Genomic DNA, 15,002 nt, shown 5'->3' with positions numbered 1-15,002 from the left:
CCTCCAGCCCCTCAGGCTCCCGCTAGCTCCCCACTCCCCCGGTATCCCCCTGCCTACACCCGCCCCCCAGCGCACACTCCAGGCCCCCGTTCCCAGCCGCCGCGCCCGCACCCCCGGGCTCCCCCCAACTCCCCCTGCCCTCCCACCCCGGCAGGGCTCTCCCTGGCAGGGCTCCCCGCCGCAGGCCTCCCTCAGCCCCGCTCTCCCCCACGGCCCCGCCGCCCTCCCGTCTCCAGGCAACGGCGGCCGCGGTGCCGGGCGGGAGGGGCCGCGCTGCACGCCGGGACGGGTCAGAGGTGAGAGGGCAGCGGCTGAGCGCGCGCTTCGGTGCGGCCGCGCCGGGCGAGGTACGGACGGGCCGGGCCGGGCTCCGCCGGGCTCCGCTCCGCTCCCCGGGCTCCCCCGTCGCGGCCCGCGCCGGGTGACGCCCCGTTTGCCTTGCAGGAGGCCCAGGATGGCGGAGAGACCGGAGGACCTGAACCTGCCCAACGCCGTCATCACCCGCATCATCAAGGAGGCGGTGGGTGCCGGTCCCGGCGGCCCCGAGGGGCCTCACACCCGGCGGGCCCGGGGAGGCACCGACAGCGGCCCCCGCCGGCGGGGGGGCGGCTGCGGACGACCGAGCTCTCCCCGGGCGGCCCCGCAGGGGCTTCGTCCTTCCCCGGGGTTGCCGCCCAAAACGTGCCCGGGCCCCGGGAGGCCCCTCCCCGGGGAGCGCGGCGGTGCCGGCTGCCGCCGTGTCGTGTCCCCGAGGCCTCCTGCGAGGAGATGTGGCCCTCGGGGTGCCAGGAGGGACGGGCCAGACCCCCCAGTAACGCTCCAAGTAGCGTCCAAAGGCAGGGGAGCTCTCGCAGTGGGACTGACCAAAGCCGCTCCCCAAACAAAACCGGAGCAGAAGCAATTCCGTGTCTATATAAAAGTCTAGGATAATTCCCAGTCATTAATTTAATGATATGGTTGGTCTTGAGCCATGAGACGTCGATGAACGGATCTGGACATGGCAGGGTGATTGGTCTGTGTCAGGAATTGGGTAGTCGTCGGGTGAATTGCCCCGGAGATGGTGGCCAGACCCACCACTGATCCAGAAGTTACTTTGCTTCTGTGTAGCTTACTGCAGTTGAGAGAACACAGTCAAATTGCGGTTGGCTTTCAGCTAGCATCAAAGTTTCTGTGATAGCATCTGAGATCAACGTTTAGTTTCCAGTTGCGCTGAGCCCTCTGAATGCCTTAACGGAACTGACATGGGAATTATGCAAGTTTAAGTCATTTATAGCAGCTGATGATAAATTTGAATCTGTTTTTCAGCTTCCTGATGGAGTAAATATTTCCAAAGAAGCTCGGAGCGCAATATCTCGAGCGGCAAGTGTGTTTGTGCTTTATGCAACTTCATGGTAAGAATTTGTTGCATCAGATGACCAGTGCAGTTGATTTATTATAGTTCACCTCTCTGCTGGCTGTCCTGGAGATTTTTTCCAGTGTTTGTTTCGGTATTGTCTGTTTATATACATAAAACAATCTTTAGTGAAGCCCAGGCTACCGGACTGCAGCAGTTGGGTTTGGACTGCCCTTACCAACCCATGGGGAAGGCAGCTTGGCTCTGTACGCGGAGATGCCCCAACCCCACCAGGGGCAAGAGGGGTCCTGAACTCTCATTAGCCTTAGAATATGGCTGCATGGCTTTTCCTGGCAAAGGCAAGAGCCCTTTGCTCACTTTCCAAGCTACTCACCACATGGCTGCGTTAGGGCAAGCGTGAGCCAACCTGGTCAGCCTTGGAGCTGGTCACAGAGGAGAGAGTAACGTCTTTGGAGTGGCTCAGAATACGCTGCGCAGGCAGTCACTTCTCTGGTGTTAAGTACTCGCACGGCTTTGTGGAATTGTCACCTTCCAGCCAACGTTCAGGCTTTCTCCTTCGACCCCGTTGTAGAAAAGGTCCATGCAAGCAGGAAACTAATGTTGTGGGAAAGCCGTGCAACGAGATGAAGGCACAAACAGCCAATGTAAACAAGAAGGTATCTTAAACTGCTATTAGTAAGTGATTTAAAAAACCCTGAAGGTTTAGGAGATGGCTCTGTTTGGTTTTTTTTTGAAGTCGCTTGTGACTTTAATAAGCAAGGCTAAATTGATGACAGTACCAATTAACTCTCTTTTCCTTTTTGTTTTTGACTAGTGCAAATAACTTTGCCATGAAGGGGAAGAGGAAAACGCTGAATGCTGGCGATGTTCTCTCTGCCATGGAGGAAATGGAGTTTCAGCGATTTGTAGCCCCTTTGAAAGAATCACTGGAAGGTATCGTCCTCAGTTCATGTCGAGGGAGTCTAAGCAGCACCAAGTCCTGTTTTCCTTGGACGCTGGACAAGCAACACTTATTTGCCTGTCTTGTTTCTCTTCTCTTTGCCCAGCATCCTACACTGCGGTTTGCCTGGGGAATAAATAATGTGCACCTTAACAGGACTGGGATAACATTATTTCACAACTGATGAGGATTGGGAAGGTCTCATCTGCTATCACTCCCCTATTATATTTATCTAAGGAAAGTCTTAGGTGCTGCCTGTAAATGTGAACTCCTGCGTCCTTTTCAGCATTTTTCTGCTGAAACTTAACCTGATTTCCTATGGAGCTGGTCAGCACAGCTCAAATAATAGGGTGAGTTGCTGCTATGAGTTCACTGCTCCCCTTGTAAGCCTGGAGAGCAAGTGGACGTTGGACTTCAGCTACTGTACTGTTCATGCCGTGGAAATGCTGGCTTGCAATTCTGCAGTCTTCTCTCTTTTTCTTTTTTAGTTTACAGGCGTGAACAGAAAGGAAAGAAAGAAGCGAGGAAAGATAAAGACAAGAAGGCAGACTCAGAGGAGCAAGATAAGAGCCGAGAGGAAGAGAATGATGACGATGACGAAAGGATGGAGGAAGAAGAGCAAAATGATGAGGAGGAGGTGGACAACTGAGCTTGCTGATGAGACGTGTGCAGGGGCGGGGTTTTGTTCAGAGGGATATAAACGCTGTAAATCTACCTTGCTGTGTCCCCTCTTGTTTCCAGTAGAGCTTTGTACTCTTCCTGTGGGGCCCGCCCCTTTTTGGCTTTAACTTGTACATAAAGGACTTCTGCTAAAGCTTTTCTCGTGGAAGGACCACTCCTCCCTGTGCACAGGGGCCTTGGACCATCCCCAGGTTCTGAACAGACAGTAATGGGACTGGGCTTTTTATGCTGGGTTGGCTCTGAAGTAGAGGAAAAAAGAAATGTCGGATGCTGAGTACAGAAGCTGGCCAGGAGAACCTGAGAGACTGTTGAATAAGCTCGTTAAACCAAGTTGGGCTGAATCGAACAGATCATTAACCCTTTGGGGTTTAGAATCTACGTGATGATGCCAGGAGGCTTGGAAGCTGAACATTTAAGCTTTTTATCCAAGTGACTTGGTTTTTTCCTTCATTTTCTTGCATTCTGGCTGTGCCTTCTCTTCCTGCTGTAACTGTGACAGTGATACTGTGGCTTTCAACCTCACCAGTCGTATGCAGCAATACAGTACACCTGTACAAGGACCAGTGGTCCACTCAGCTGACTTTCTCCCCCAAATCAACCTAAATCAAAAAACTCCACAGCACTTACCACGTCAACTAAATACCAAAAGTGCTTGTTTTGTGTCTTTAAAGCCCTGGGAGACCAAGAGGAATTTTACTAAAAATCTGAAGCAAAATGAATGGCTAAAATGCGTATCAGGATGGTAAAAGGCGGCTGTACCGAGTGGTACGTTTGTTGCAGGCCAGCAGTGGGCACCAGCGGCTCTGATGGTCTCGGCTCCTTTCCCTCCTTTGCAGAGCTGCAGTTCCTGCAGACAGGTTGGTGACTGCAGCAAGTTTAAGTGGTGGATTTTGGTGGGTTGTTTTTTTCCAAGCGGAATGGACTAACTGCATCAGAGGTCCCTCTTCAGCCTTTGACGGTCGCTCCAGAGGTGCAGGCTGCCTCCCAGTGTGATGGGCTCCAGGAGGGCAGTGAGGCCAGGACCGAGTTCCTCCCTAGGATGGCCAGCCTCAAGGCCTGTGGTTTTTAAAATATCTCCTCTGAGAAGGATGGGTTGAAAGAAGCTGTCTGTATTCCTAGTACTCCTATAGGTTTCTTCTTTAACACATTAATTCTTAGTTTTGATGCCTTTCTCTTCTCTGAGAAATACCTATTAGAATAAGCTCTTTCCTGGGAAAAAAAGCTTTATTATTTGACTGATCTTTTTGAAGACTAATAAACCTAGTATTTGAACTTAACCGAGGTCTGGCGAAGGAAACTTGAGGAAAGTTTTAGGTACATTGAAGTAAACCCCATGAGTTTCGCTGACGTGCAGTCTTAAAATAGCACTTGTGAGGAACAGTATGTCCTTTTCATCAAAAAACTGATGCAGAGCTACCCTGCCTTTATGCTTTTATGGCACGATGGCTTTTCACACACAGAAGCCCAGCTCCTGGAAAGAACCGAATCAACAAAGATTTTCTGCTGCCTAGTTTCTACTGGCGTGCAGTCAGTAGCAGATTAAAAGACTGAGTTTACGATGTCTTCCCAAGATCTCCACTAACAAAAAAGGCCTGCCTTCTAGCTCCTTTTCCTCTTTTTTCTTTTTCTTTTTTCCTCTTCTAGTACATATCTGGGGTGCGTATTCTGGAAGGGAACAATATCTAAATAAAAGCCAGATTTTTTACAGAAATTTTATTTCTGTCTTTGAGTCTTTTATTTCTGTCAGATAAAATGAGCTGGTTGTGGTTGCACGAGCATGCCTCTGAGCGTACAGCGAAGGCAGAAGCAAACTCGCTACGAAATTGCTTACGGAGCAGCTGACAGCGGAGGATGAGGGCTGCTGCAACCCCGCCTTTCTGCGAGAGGAGTGAGGGAAGTGCGGAGACGCAAAAGAACCAGGAGATTTCCAGTTGCTGGAGAAGTGAGGTTTGGGTGCTGGTGTTTGTATCCCTGGTGGAAGGAGCCTGCAGCGTGGCTCCAGCCTCCCTTGGCCTGGCAGGACCCTGCAGCACCCCAAAACCTGGCTCTGTTCCCCCACAGCACCCCCAGCCCTGCTCCTGTTCCCCCCCAGCACCCCAAGAACCTGCTCTAGGCACATGCAGCACCCTAAAGCCCTGCTCCAGACCCCCCCCAGCACCCCAAAACCTGGCTGCATTGGCCCCACAGCACACTCAGCTGTGCTCCTGGCCCCTCACAGCACCCCCAAGCCCTGCTCCAGACCCTCACAGCACCCCAAAACATGAGTCCAGCTCCTCCTGCAGCACCCCAAAACTTGGCTGCATGGCCCCACAGCACACTCAGCCGTGATCCTGCCCCACAGCACCCCAAAGCCCTGCTCCAGACTCTGCAGCACCCCAAAACCCAGCTGCACGGCCCCACAGCATACTCAGCCATGCTCCTGGCCCCCACAGCACCCCAAAACCTGGCTCCACCTCCCCCTGCAGCCCCCCAAAACCCGGCTGCATGGCCCCACAGCACACTCAGCCGTGCTCCTGACCCCCGCAGCACCTTAAAGTCCTGCTCCAGACCCCCTCCAGTACCCCAAAGCCCTGCTCCAGGCCCCTACACCCCCCAAAACCCTGCTCCATGCCCCCCCCGCACCCCAAAGCCCTGCTCCAGGCCCCTACACACCCCAAAACCCTGCTCCATGCCCCCCGCACCCCAAAGCCCTGCTCCAGGCCCCTACACCCCCAAAACCCTGCTCCTTCTCCCCCTCCTCTCCTCCTCCCCCCCCCCGCACCGCCTCCAGCCCTTTCCCGCGCTCCGCCGCGCGAGACTTCCCGCCGTCTTCCCGCGGGGCGGACCTATGCTAATAGAGGGGGCGGGGTTATGCAAATCACGAGGCCTCGGGAAAGAGTCACACGCCCGGAGCGGGACGCGGCGGAAGGTGAGTGCGGGGGCCGGGGTCGGGGACCGGGGGCCGGAGCCGGGGCGAACGCCCCGGCTCCGGCCCCCGGTCCCCGACCCCGGCCCCTTGTAGGGCTGCCCGGAGGCCGGGACGACTGCAAGGGCAGGGCCCGGCCGCGCAAGGAGGCAGCGCTTGGGTGCAGGCAGGGTGCAGGCAGCAAGGGCAGCCCTCGGTATTGCACGGCAAGGGCAGCCCGGTTTTTGCTCGGTAACCCCGTAGTTACCGTGGCAAACGTGGGGAAAGCACGGAGCAGCGCGCAATGCTGCGGGTTGGCGTCGGTCCTGAGCCCCCGTTCATCCCGCGGTGCAATTACAGACCCCCCCGAGCATCCCCATTTCCACATCCCACCTGGAAGAGGAAATCTTCATTAACCTCTTGGCCTTTGTTAGTGACTGTTAATTAACCCGCAGCTCCGTTGTCTCCCTGGGGAGCTCCGCTTTCCTAATACGCTCCAGTCCGTCCCCGCTCCCACCTGGGATTTTGGGAGCTTGCGTGTCTCCGGGACTTCAGGTAAAGAGTTGTGCAGCGAAGGATGAGGCCACACGCATTTCTGTATCCCAAAATGCTGGAAAGCAACTTCCTCGCGTCTCGGCAGCGAACAGGCAGCTGCCGGCTCGGCGGTGCTGTCAGCAGCCGGAGCAGACCTTTGCAGCTCGCCGTTGGCGTGCGTCGGGTCTGGCTTCAGCCTGTCCACTGAGTTTGTTTCATTTGTGCTAGTGCAAACGGGAGGGCGGCGTGTGCGCGGTTCTCTCGTTTTGCAGTTGCTTCTCTTTCCTCGAATAAAGCGAGGCACCCGCCGTCGCTGCGGTGGGCCCGGGCTGGGTGAAGGCGCAGGTTTGGGTGCTGCAGGTTTGGGCTGGTGCTCGAGCAGTGCCAGTGTGAAGGAACAAAGGTGAAAGCACCCTACTGCAGAGCCCTTTGCTCGGGAGGGAGCTGCAGGGCTGTTCTTAAACTCCTCCTTACTGATGCTCTGGTGTGCATGAAGCAAATTGCTTTAGAAATACAGATTTGGGCATTTAATGTCAGAGAAAGAGGCGTGTGTGCTCTGCTGGGAGCCCTAAGGGGATCTCGGGGGAAACAGCCCCATTCCAGGGTATAACATGGTGCAACGTCCCCCAGCAGCCCTTGCTCTGCATCCCTGCCGCCCTTCCCGGGCTGTGGGGCAGCTGCGGGGCTGCGGCGGCTCTGTGGCTGTAAGGCCCCGGTGCCCTGCGTGGGCAAGGGGAGCCTGCAGCCCTCGGCTGGCGGCAGCACGCGGGGCTTGTCAGGAGGGCCCCGGCTCCCCTGGCCTCGCAGCAGACGGGTGCTGCGCCAGGGCCCACCCATCCTGGCTGTTATCTGCCCTCTGCAATTCTGCCGGGTGCCCATCTCCTCCTTCCCTGGAGAGGGCAGTTTCTGGAGCCGTGGTCTCTATCTGTCCCATACAGAGTCAGGTGCCTCTGGTCCCACCCTGTCCTCTTCCTCCTGTGGGATTAACTGTTTAAAGCATTTTTTGGATTCTTGAGGTGGGTTTTGTTCACTGAGCCCTTTGTTCTCGATCGCTGCCTGCCTGGAGCCCTGCCTGGAGCCCTGCCTGGAGCCCTGCCTGGAGCCCTGCCTGGAGCCCTGCCTGAGCAGCCCAGCCGCTGTGCTGGGGCTGCTGACTCCAGTTCACCCCAGGGCTGTCCCATTCTGCGAGTAAGGACTGGAACGGCAGCTTTCCAGGGCTAAAAATTACTTGCCAAGTGATGCTGGACACTGCCAGCGTCCTCGTCAGCTGCTCTGCATCCCCCACAAGCACCATCTGATGTTTTTATACAGTGTTTTTATATGCGTAAGCCTGAAAGTAACTGAGAGGTGCTTTTTCCCCCATCACCAAGCAGAGGTGATTGCTGGGGCACGAGAGACTCGGTTCAAGCCCTAGACTGAATGCGATGCCCCTATGTTACAAGTGCCCTATGCACTGGCGTGGCCTGATACAAACTGAGAATTTGTCTCAGCATTAGAATATCTGAAGGGTCTTGAGCATGTAAAATAGGCGAATACCTCAAATTAAAGGTTTTCCAGAAGAAACAGAGCCATCTCCTGCCCAGCTCCATTGCTGACTTGCTGTTGCGGGTGTTGGTGTAAAACTTTCTCCCCTGGACTGCATCCTGGGATGCTAAGCGAGCCATGTCCACTCTCCGGAGAGAGCCGGGGGCAGTGAGGTTTATTGCTGGGGAATCCCTCCTGGGTGGGACTGGGGACTGCGGGGCTGCTCCCCTGAGACAGGTCCCATCCTCGTGTCCGTTCTGTCTCCAGTGGGAAGCCCTGCCCTGCCTGGGGGTGCCAGCGGAGGAATCCTGCTTGCTCTTTCAGAAGCCCATCTCCAGCTCTCCTCCCACCCGCCTCCCTCCGGTTTCAGCTCTCAAAACAAAATCTGTGGTCTCCAGTAGGGACTTTGCTGTTTGTTTCTCGGGGCCCCCCCAGCTCCTCTGCATGGGGCGTTTGTGGGATGCAGCCCTGTGTGTGCAGCCAGCAGAAGTCCTTGAAGCCACTCTGTACAAACAGAGATTGTGGCTCCCCGGGCCTCCCAGCCGTAACAGCCGCTCTCTTTTGTGCTGCAGCCAAATGCCTCATCCCGGGGCAGCTGCCTTCCCCCGGCCACTTCTGTCATGCTCCCACCAGCCACATTGGTGAGAATTTGTTGGTGAGAATTTAGTGCTAGTGGAAATTTAAATCTTAGTGGTCTAATCACAGAATTATTGCTAGATCTAACTGTTAAAGAAGAAAATACTGCTACAGAAAAAGTTTCAACAATAACATAGCTAACACTTGATTTATGTATATTGAGTAACTGCTCTTTGTCACCCCTGAAACCAGTTTTGCCCAGCTCCCAAGTTTTCTTTATCCAGCAGTAAGTGGCCACTGGAGTTGTGTGACGGCAGGGTTTAAAGCCCTGGTGTCTTCAGGATGTTCCTGCACCCCTCTCTCATCCAGTGCCCGTACTCTTCCGTAACTGCACCTTTACACCGTGGCCACAAATACTTAGTGCTATGCAGAGCAGCTTTTTACTACTCTGTATACAAAAGCTGTGTCACACAATTATACAGCGCTAAGCAAAACTAAAACAAATTAAGCAATGACCGTCTCATCATTAGAAAACTGTTGCAGCTACGCAAGCTACAACAGACGGAGCCTGACGAGGGTGGTAATGTTGAACCATGCAAACGTGGTTCTGCTGCAGGAGGACGCTGATGGCTGTAAATTGGTGGTTTCACACACAGAGTTGGGACGTTTTGTGGGGAGGAGTTGGCATCATCCCTGTTTACGGGAAGTGCTGTGCTGTGACTGCTGATGCAGGGTCCTGCAACACCCACCCGGCACGGGGCAGCCCCCGGGAGAGTGGGGCTGAACTGGCTGGGCTGCAGCTCGCGCTCCCCGCATGTGCCTGGAGCAGGACAGGGACGGTCCTGCAGTGGCTGCCTCGATCTCAGCCCCCTCCTCGCATGCACCGATAGCCGTGGCTTACTGGGACACCGCCACTAACCAGCCTGCCGGTTTCTTTTGGTGTTTCAGACCTCCTTCCACAGCCTCCTAGTGAACGCCCACGATGCAGGCAGACTCCCTTCTTCACAGCGGCTACTTCCACCCTGTGCTACGCTCCTGGCAGTGTACGGCAACCACCTTCAATGCCTCCAACCTCATCTACCCCATTTTTGTCACGTGAGTGAGCCCTGGCTCTCTGGGTTAGGGATGGACCACGCTCAGGTTGACTGGCTTAGGTGCTCCCTGAGCTCTTAGATAGGTTCAGACTCCCCAAAAGATTCCCTGTGGACAAGCCTGGGGTAGGGGCTTCCTTCTCACGTCCTCACGTCTCTGTCCCATCCACCTCCTGCAGTGACAGTCCTGATGCAGTGGAGCCGATCCCCAGCCTCCCTGGACAAGCCAGGTAAGAACCCAGCCCCTCCAAGCTGTATGCCAGTCGCTGCCGTGCCCCGTGCCCAAGCAGGGTTGATGTATGACCTGAGATGAGCATGGGCCATGGGTGACACTTCCAACCTTCTGTGGTCCCCACCTTGGGGATTCCCCAGCATCAGGCAGGGCAGGAGCATTCATCCACCACGGAAGTGGAGGGAATCATACTGGGGATGCTGGGAAAGTACCAGTACTGGCAGGGATAGTGCCGGGGTCTCACGATGTTCCAGAGCACTCGCACGTTTTGTGGGCTGGGCACGCAGGGAAGTTGGAAGTGAATGGGCTTTCCAGCAGCAGCTAGAAAACCTGTGCAAGGACACGGGCTCCAGTCGTGCATTAGATCTTGCTGGACTGGCAGCTCCCGTCTTCCTCTGCTGCTACATTAGCAGGGCTGTGGTCAGAGAGGCCCCAGGGGGGTGGTCCTGTGGGGAGGTGGGCTGGATCTGCAACCGGGAAGCCGAGATAAGGGATCCAAGGGCAGGGCATGCTCGTCCTTTCAGAGCAAAGGGTGTCCATGCCGGGTAGATAATGCTCCTGTAGCCCCAGATAAGGTCCTGGATTGTTCCTCCCGATGTTCAGGCCTGTACCTCCAGCTGCTGCTTGGCGTGGATGCTTGTGGATGCTGGACGGCTCACAGACCAGCATCCAAGTCACAGACCAGCTCACCCCACCGAGCAGATCTGGGTGCCTGGCAGCCCCTGTCACTTTGTTGTTCTCAGGTATGGAGTCAACAAGCTGGAGGGGATGCTGCGTCCCCTCGTCGAAGATGGTCTGAAGTGTGTGCTCATCTTCGGGGTGCCCAGCAAGGTCCACAAGGTCAGTGTGCGTGGTGATGGGAGGGGGCTTGAGGTAGCCACAGGGGTGTGGGAGAGCAGTGTGGGGCTGGGGGGGTCTCCTGATGAAACAGGAGCCGTTCAGAGTCTCTGGGCGTGCTTGCACCCCGTTCAGCAGCACAGGATGGGGATGGGAGACTGCAGTGACACCCAAAATGCTCCTGGTGACTCTGGGTGTCCTCTGTCCCTTTGAACAAGGGGTGCGTTGCTGCAGGGCAGAGGAAAACAGGGAGCTCTGTGCTGCAGAAGCAGGTACAGAAAAAGTACGTCTTCCCCCAATGCAGCCTTGCACCGGGACCTATTGCAGGTGGCCCTAAGACCTGCACTCGCTGCTCAGAGGCACTATGTCACCCTCTTCTGTCGTTGGTGGTCACATTGCCCTGCGTTACACGATCTCACGGTTCAGAAAACATTTCTTGGGCAGAACTGCTGCCATGGAGGAGTTGGTGGGAAACCCTCAGCTCTGCATGCTGAAGCATTTCTCTTCTCACAGGATGAGAGGGGCTCTGCTGCTGATGCAGAGGACACACCTGCCATCCAGGCAATCAAGAAGATCCGCTCCACCTTCCCAGAGCTGCTCATAGCCTGCGATGTCTGCTTGTGCCCTTACACCTCCCACGGGCACTGTGGTGAGTGCACAGCCTGGGGTCCTGGGCTGCTCTTCGGGCACCTTCCCAGGACTGGGAGTCTCTGGGGGTTTGCTGTTTTCTGCTGAGGAGCTCTGGGTGCTGGTGGGGCCTGGCCAGCTCCTGCCCCAAGACTTGGCTCCCCAGTACTGGTGCAGTTGAGCCTGAGACCTCTCCTAGGTTTTGAGAGCAGGGTGGGGGGCATGGGTGGTTAAGGCACCCACTCCCTGGCCATCTGAATCTGAGCACCCATCTGTGTACCCCATCTCTGTCTTCCCTTCCCTGGAGCACCCACGTGTTGTGTCCAGTCCCTGGAGGGCTGCGTCATTGCTCTCCTGGTCCTTATCCAGATCCCTTAACACGTTCTCTGCTGTTGCTCTGAGCATCTGTGTAGCAAGAGCCACGCTCCCACCCTAGGGATTGAGGCAACTGGCCGTCCAGCCCCTCACCTAACCCCAGGTTTGTCTCCTAGGCATCCTGCGTGAAGATGGCACCATCCAGAACGAGATCAGCTGCCAGCGGCTGGCAGAAGTGGCGCTGGCCTATGCCAAAGCAGGTGAGGAGTCTCCTGGCAGTGTTACCTGAGTATGACTCTTGCAGACTCACCCCCTCTTTTCAGCAGGCCCAAAAGCAAACTGGGCCTGGCTCCAACTGGACTCCCAACTTTTGCTCCAAGCCGGGGGAGGCTCCCCCTGCCCTCCACATGCTGGCCCCGGCAGAGCTGCAGGCACTCGAGGCCCCTCTGGCCCTGGGGTCACCTCCTCCTGCAGGCAGAGTCACAGCCTCGGGCACTTCTTGGCGTCTCTGCTCTTTCTTTGCAGGCTGCCATATCGTTGCCCCCTCAGATATGATGGATGGGCGTGTCGCGGCCATGAAGAAGGCGCTGATCTCCAATGACTTGGGCAACAAGGTGAGCTTGGGATCTGCGTGTGCCGAAGGCAGGAGTGATGTCCACAACAGGTCCTGGGCAAGCGGTGGGAGAAGCAAACCCCCACCTTGCCCAGGACATGCCGCAGGCATTTCCCTGCCCCGGTGCACACGGGAAGGGAATGTCCTTGGCCGGACACAGGGACAGCGAGGTGCCAGGCCTCTGGCAGGGAAAGGAGGATGTGGGGCAGAGTATAAAACAGCCATGGGAGGGAATCACTACTGCTCTGGCATGGGGATGCAGCACTGAGCTTCTGGCCCTCACGGCTCCGCTCTCACCTGCAGGTCTCAGTAATGAGCTACAGCGCCAAGTTTGCTTCGTGCTTCTACGGTCCCTTCAGGTGGGTCTGTCCCTCAGCCAGCAGTGTCCCCAGCCGGTGCCAGGCTGGCCGGGAGGTGCGTTCCCGGATAGTTATTCAGGAAGGGGGCTCGGCCAGAGCCTGGGCCGCAGCTGGGGCCATGCTGGTCACTTCGGAGCGCTCTCCTCCTACTTCCCAGTGCAAAAGGGAGACAAATGCACCTTGCCCAGAAGAGGCTGCCTGGTGGGAAGATCATCTGGGTTGATCTTCTGTCCCACCCCTTCACCTGCTTGTCCTGGGTGCTGGTGGCAAGGCAGGCAGGGAGGGAGCTGCCTGCAGCTGCCAGGACCAGTGAGGAGGGGAGTCGCAGGAGCCCGTGGTGCCCCAAAGGGTGGCTTCAGGGACAAGCCTCAGCTCAGGCAGCTATTAGACCTTGTCCCAAGAACGGCCTGACCCTGACGGGGCGTCCCTGAGGAACCTGCCTCGGAAAAGAGCAGAAGGAAAATGTCTGACACGATTTTACCCCAGACTCTAGGCATGGGGAGAGCAGCGGGTGTTGAAGCACGGCTCCCAGGGCCAGCCTGGGCCTGTTGGACCTCCCAGAGTGATCCTGGGGCACTGAGGCGGGTCAGGAGAGCCCCCCTTTCCTGGTCCCGATGGCTCAGGCACTTGTCCTAGTCTGTCCTCACGTTTCTGAAGCTGTACGAGGTGAGAGGCACAGGGAGCCATGCTGGTCCTCATCCCCTGCCCTCTGCCTTGCCTGTCACCAGGGATGCTGCGCTATCCAAACCCGCCTTCGGAGACAGGCGATGCTACCAGCTGCCCCCGGGCGCCAGGGGCCTGGCGATGCGCGCCGTGGTGAGTGAGCCAGGGTCGGGCTGCCTGGGGCAGCACCAAGGGTCATGGGTTTATGGCTGTGGGGACTGGAACACCCTCACGTGGTGCCCAGGCAACAAGCCTTCACACCCAGCAGTGCAGCAGGGTTTGGGAAGAGCAAGATCAGGGGTGCTGGAGTCAAAAGCAGGTAGGAGGCACGCCAACCGAAGTGGTCAAGGGTCTTCCCCCTCCACAAGCAAGAGAAACGTGAGGCCCATCAGCCTGCCAGAGACCTGGTCCCTAGTGTGGGCCTGAGGGCCATACACTTGGAGCTGCGGAGCTGGCGACCCTGTCCCCTGCTGTGGCCTGGGGCGTCAGGTCCCAGGATGCGCAGCCACCGGCTTTCCCAGGCACTGCGCATCTGGTGAGGTCAGCTCTCCTCCATCACAGCCCATCCGTGGGCTCCTGTGGCCATTGGGGGCTCACCAGACCCTTCTGTGATCCCTCCTGGGAAAACCAACCACCAGGTCAAAACTTCTGGGGAAAACGAACCGTGGACTTGCTAGAAAATGTTATTCTACCCTGAGCTGCCGGGCTCGCGCGCGCATTCCCCTCACAGGACCGGGACGTGCATGAGGGAGCGGACATGCTGATGGTGAAGCCGGGGATGCCCTACCTGGACCTCGTGAGGGACGTCAAGGCTCGGGTAAGCTCCTCCTGTGCCAGCGAGGGCACAGGGTGTCCCTGGAGGAGGAGGGCAAGGAGGGGTGTGCGTTTGGGGTGGACAATTGGGATATCCAAACCGGAGGGGACGTGACTGTTGGTTTCACACGTCGAGGCGGGCACTGGGGCACCTGTGGGGCCTCCGTGCGAGTCTTGGGAGCAGTGGGGTGCGTGGGGAGGGGTGTCCCCCATCTGCCCGCCGGCTGACCTCCCTCCCCGCCGCTCCCCTCAGCACCCCACCCATCCGCTGGCCGTCTACCACGTCTCGGGGGAGTTCGCCATGCTGTGGCACGGGGCGCAGGCGGGGGCCTTCAGCCTGGAGGCTGCCGTCACGGAGGCGGTGACGGCCTTCAGGCGCGCAGGTGAGGCGGGCGGCCCCGCGGCTGCTCCCCCCGACCCCGTCCCCGCGTCCCCCCGCCCCGGGCCGGCTCCACCGTCTCGTCTCGTCTCGTCTCGTCTCTCCGCAGGGGCCGACACCATCATCACGTACTTCGCGCCGCAGCTCCTGCGGTGGCTGAAGGAGGCGGCGGCGGCGGGACGGGCCTGAGCGCGGAGGGCGGGGCTTCCGGGGCTGGGGGCGGGGCTTCCGGGGGCTGCGGCCGGGGGCCGGCGCAGGTGGGTGCGGGCGGAGCGGGGCGGGCGGGGGTCGCCCGTGGGCCCCGGGACCGCGCGTGCCCCCCGCCTGCCCGGCCCCGCGCAGCCCCCGTGCGCCGGGAACGCGGCCCGGTGAGCCCCGGGCCCACCCCGCGCCTCCAGCCCCTGTGTGACCCGCGTGGACCCCACTCGCCCCCACCCACGTGCCACGGGCGCGCCCCGCACACCCTCCCCCGACACCCCGTGTACAGCCCCGGGTGCCCCCGTGCACCCAGCCCCCGTGCACCGTGGGGACAGCCCCAGGTGCACCACCCCCTTCCCCCCCCCCCCCCGGTCGTCCGGCA

At 58.1% G+C, this 15,002-nt stretch overlaps 2 protein-coding genes across 3 annotated transcripts; both read left to right on the top strand.

The window, feature by feature from the left end:
* The first annotated feature begins 271 nt into the window (after nt 1-271).
* Nucleotides 272-4,680, top strand: POLE3 (DNA polymerase epsilon 3, accessory subunit). Its single transcript, XM_072883291.1, has 5 exons — nt 272-347; nt 445-520; nt 1,306-1,391; nt 2,169-2,287; nt 2,783-4,680. The coding sequence occupies exons 2-5, from the start codon at nt 455-457 to the stop codon at nt 2,941-2,943; spliced, it is 432 nt and encodes a 143-aa protein (XP_072739392.1). The 5' UTR covers nt 272-347; nt 445-454; the 3' UTR covers nt 2,944-4,680.
* Nucleotides 4,681-5,828: 1,148 nt separating this feature from the next.
* On the top strand, nt 5,829-14,969 carry ALAD (aminolevulinate dehydratase). 2 transcript variants are annotated; one of them, XM_072883215.1, is made up of 12 exons: nt 5,829-5,883; nt 9,442-9,588; nt 9,764-9,814; nt 10,560-10,656; nt 11,167-11,302; nt 11,772-11,855; nt 12,121-12,209; nt 12,512-12,567; nt 13,296-13,383; nt 13,961-14,047; nt 14,297-14,426; nt 14,532-14,967. In XM_072883215.1, the coding sequence occupies exons 2-12, from the start codon at nt 9,476-9,478 to the stop codon at nt 14,609-14,611; spliced, it is 1,011 nt and encodes a 336-aa protein (XP_072739316.1). In that variant the 5' UTR covers nt 5,829-5,883; nt 9,442-9,475; the 3' UTR covers nt 14,612-14,967. The 2 variants fall into 2 exon arrangements, with proteins under 2 accessions (XP_072739316.1, XP_072739318.1); XM_072883217.1 differs by lacking the exon at nt 5,829-5,883 and adding an exon at nt 6,279-6,414 and having other exon boundaries at nt 14,532-14,969.
* Nucleotides 14,970-15,002: the final 33 nt, after the last annotated feature.

The sequence above is a fragment of the Ciconia boyciana genome, chromosome 18, assembly GCF_034638445.1.
Source record: "Ciconia boyciana chromosome 18, ASM3463844v1, whole genome shotgun sequence".
Taxonomy (NCBI): domain Eukaryota; kingdom Metazoa; phylum Chordata; class Aves; order Ciconiiformes; family Ciconiidae; genus Ciconia; species Ciconia boyciana.
This window is presented reverse-complemented; position numbering and strand designations above follow the sequence as displayed.

What these genes read in the sequence shown, in the direction of transcription:
- POLE3 (XM_072883291.1), top strand. Translation starts at nt 455, where the DNA reads ATGGCGGAGAGACCGGAGGACCTGAACCTGCCCAACGCCGTCATCACC. An exon ending in CCCGCATCATCAAGGAGGCG is followed by an intron (nt 521 to 1,305) that starts GTGGGTGCCGGT and finishes TCTGTTTTTCAG; the next exon opens with CTTCCTGATGGAGTAAATAT. An exon ending in TTTGAAAGAATCACTGGAAG is followed by an intron (nt 2,288 to 2,782) that starts GTATCGTCCTCA and finishes TTTCTTTTTTAG; the next exon opens with TTTACAGGCGTGAACAGAAA.
- ALAD (XM_072883217.1), top strand. Translation starts at nt 9,476, where the DNA reads ATGCAGGCAGACTCCCTTCTTCACAGCGGCTACTTCCACCCTGTGCTA. An exon ending in TGCCCAGCAAGGTCCACAAG is followed by an intron (nt 10,657 to 11,166) that starts GTCAGTGTGCGT and finishes CTCTTCTCACAG; the next exon opens with GATGAGAGGGGCTCTGCTGC. An exon ending in CACCTCCCACGGGCACTGTG is followed by an intron (nt 11,303 to 11,771) that starts GTGAGTGCACAG and finishes TTTGTCTCCTAG; the next exon opens with GCATCCTGCGTGAAGATGGC.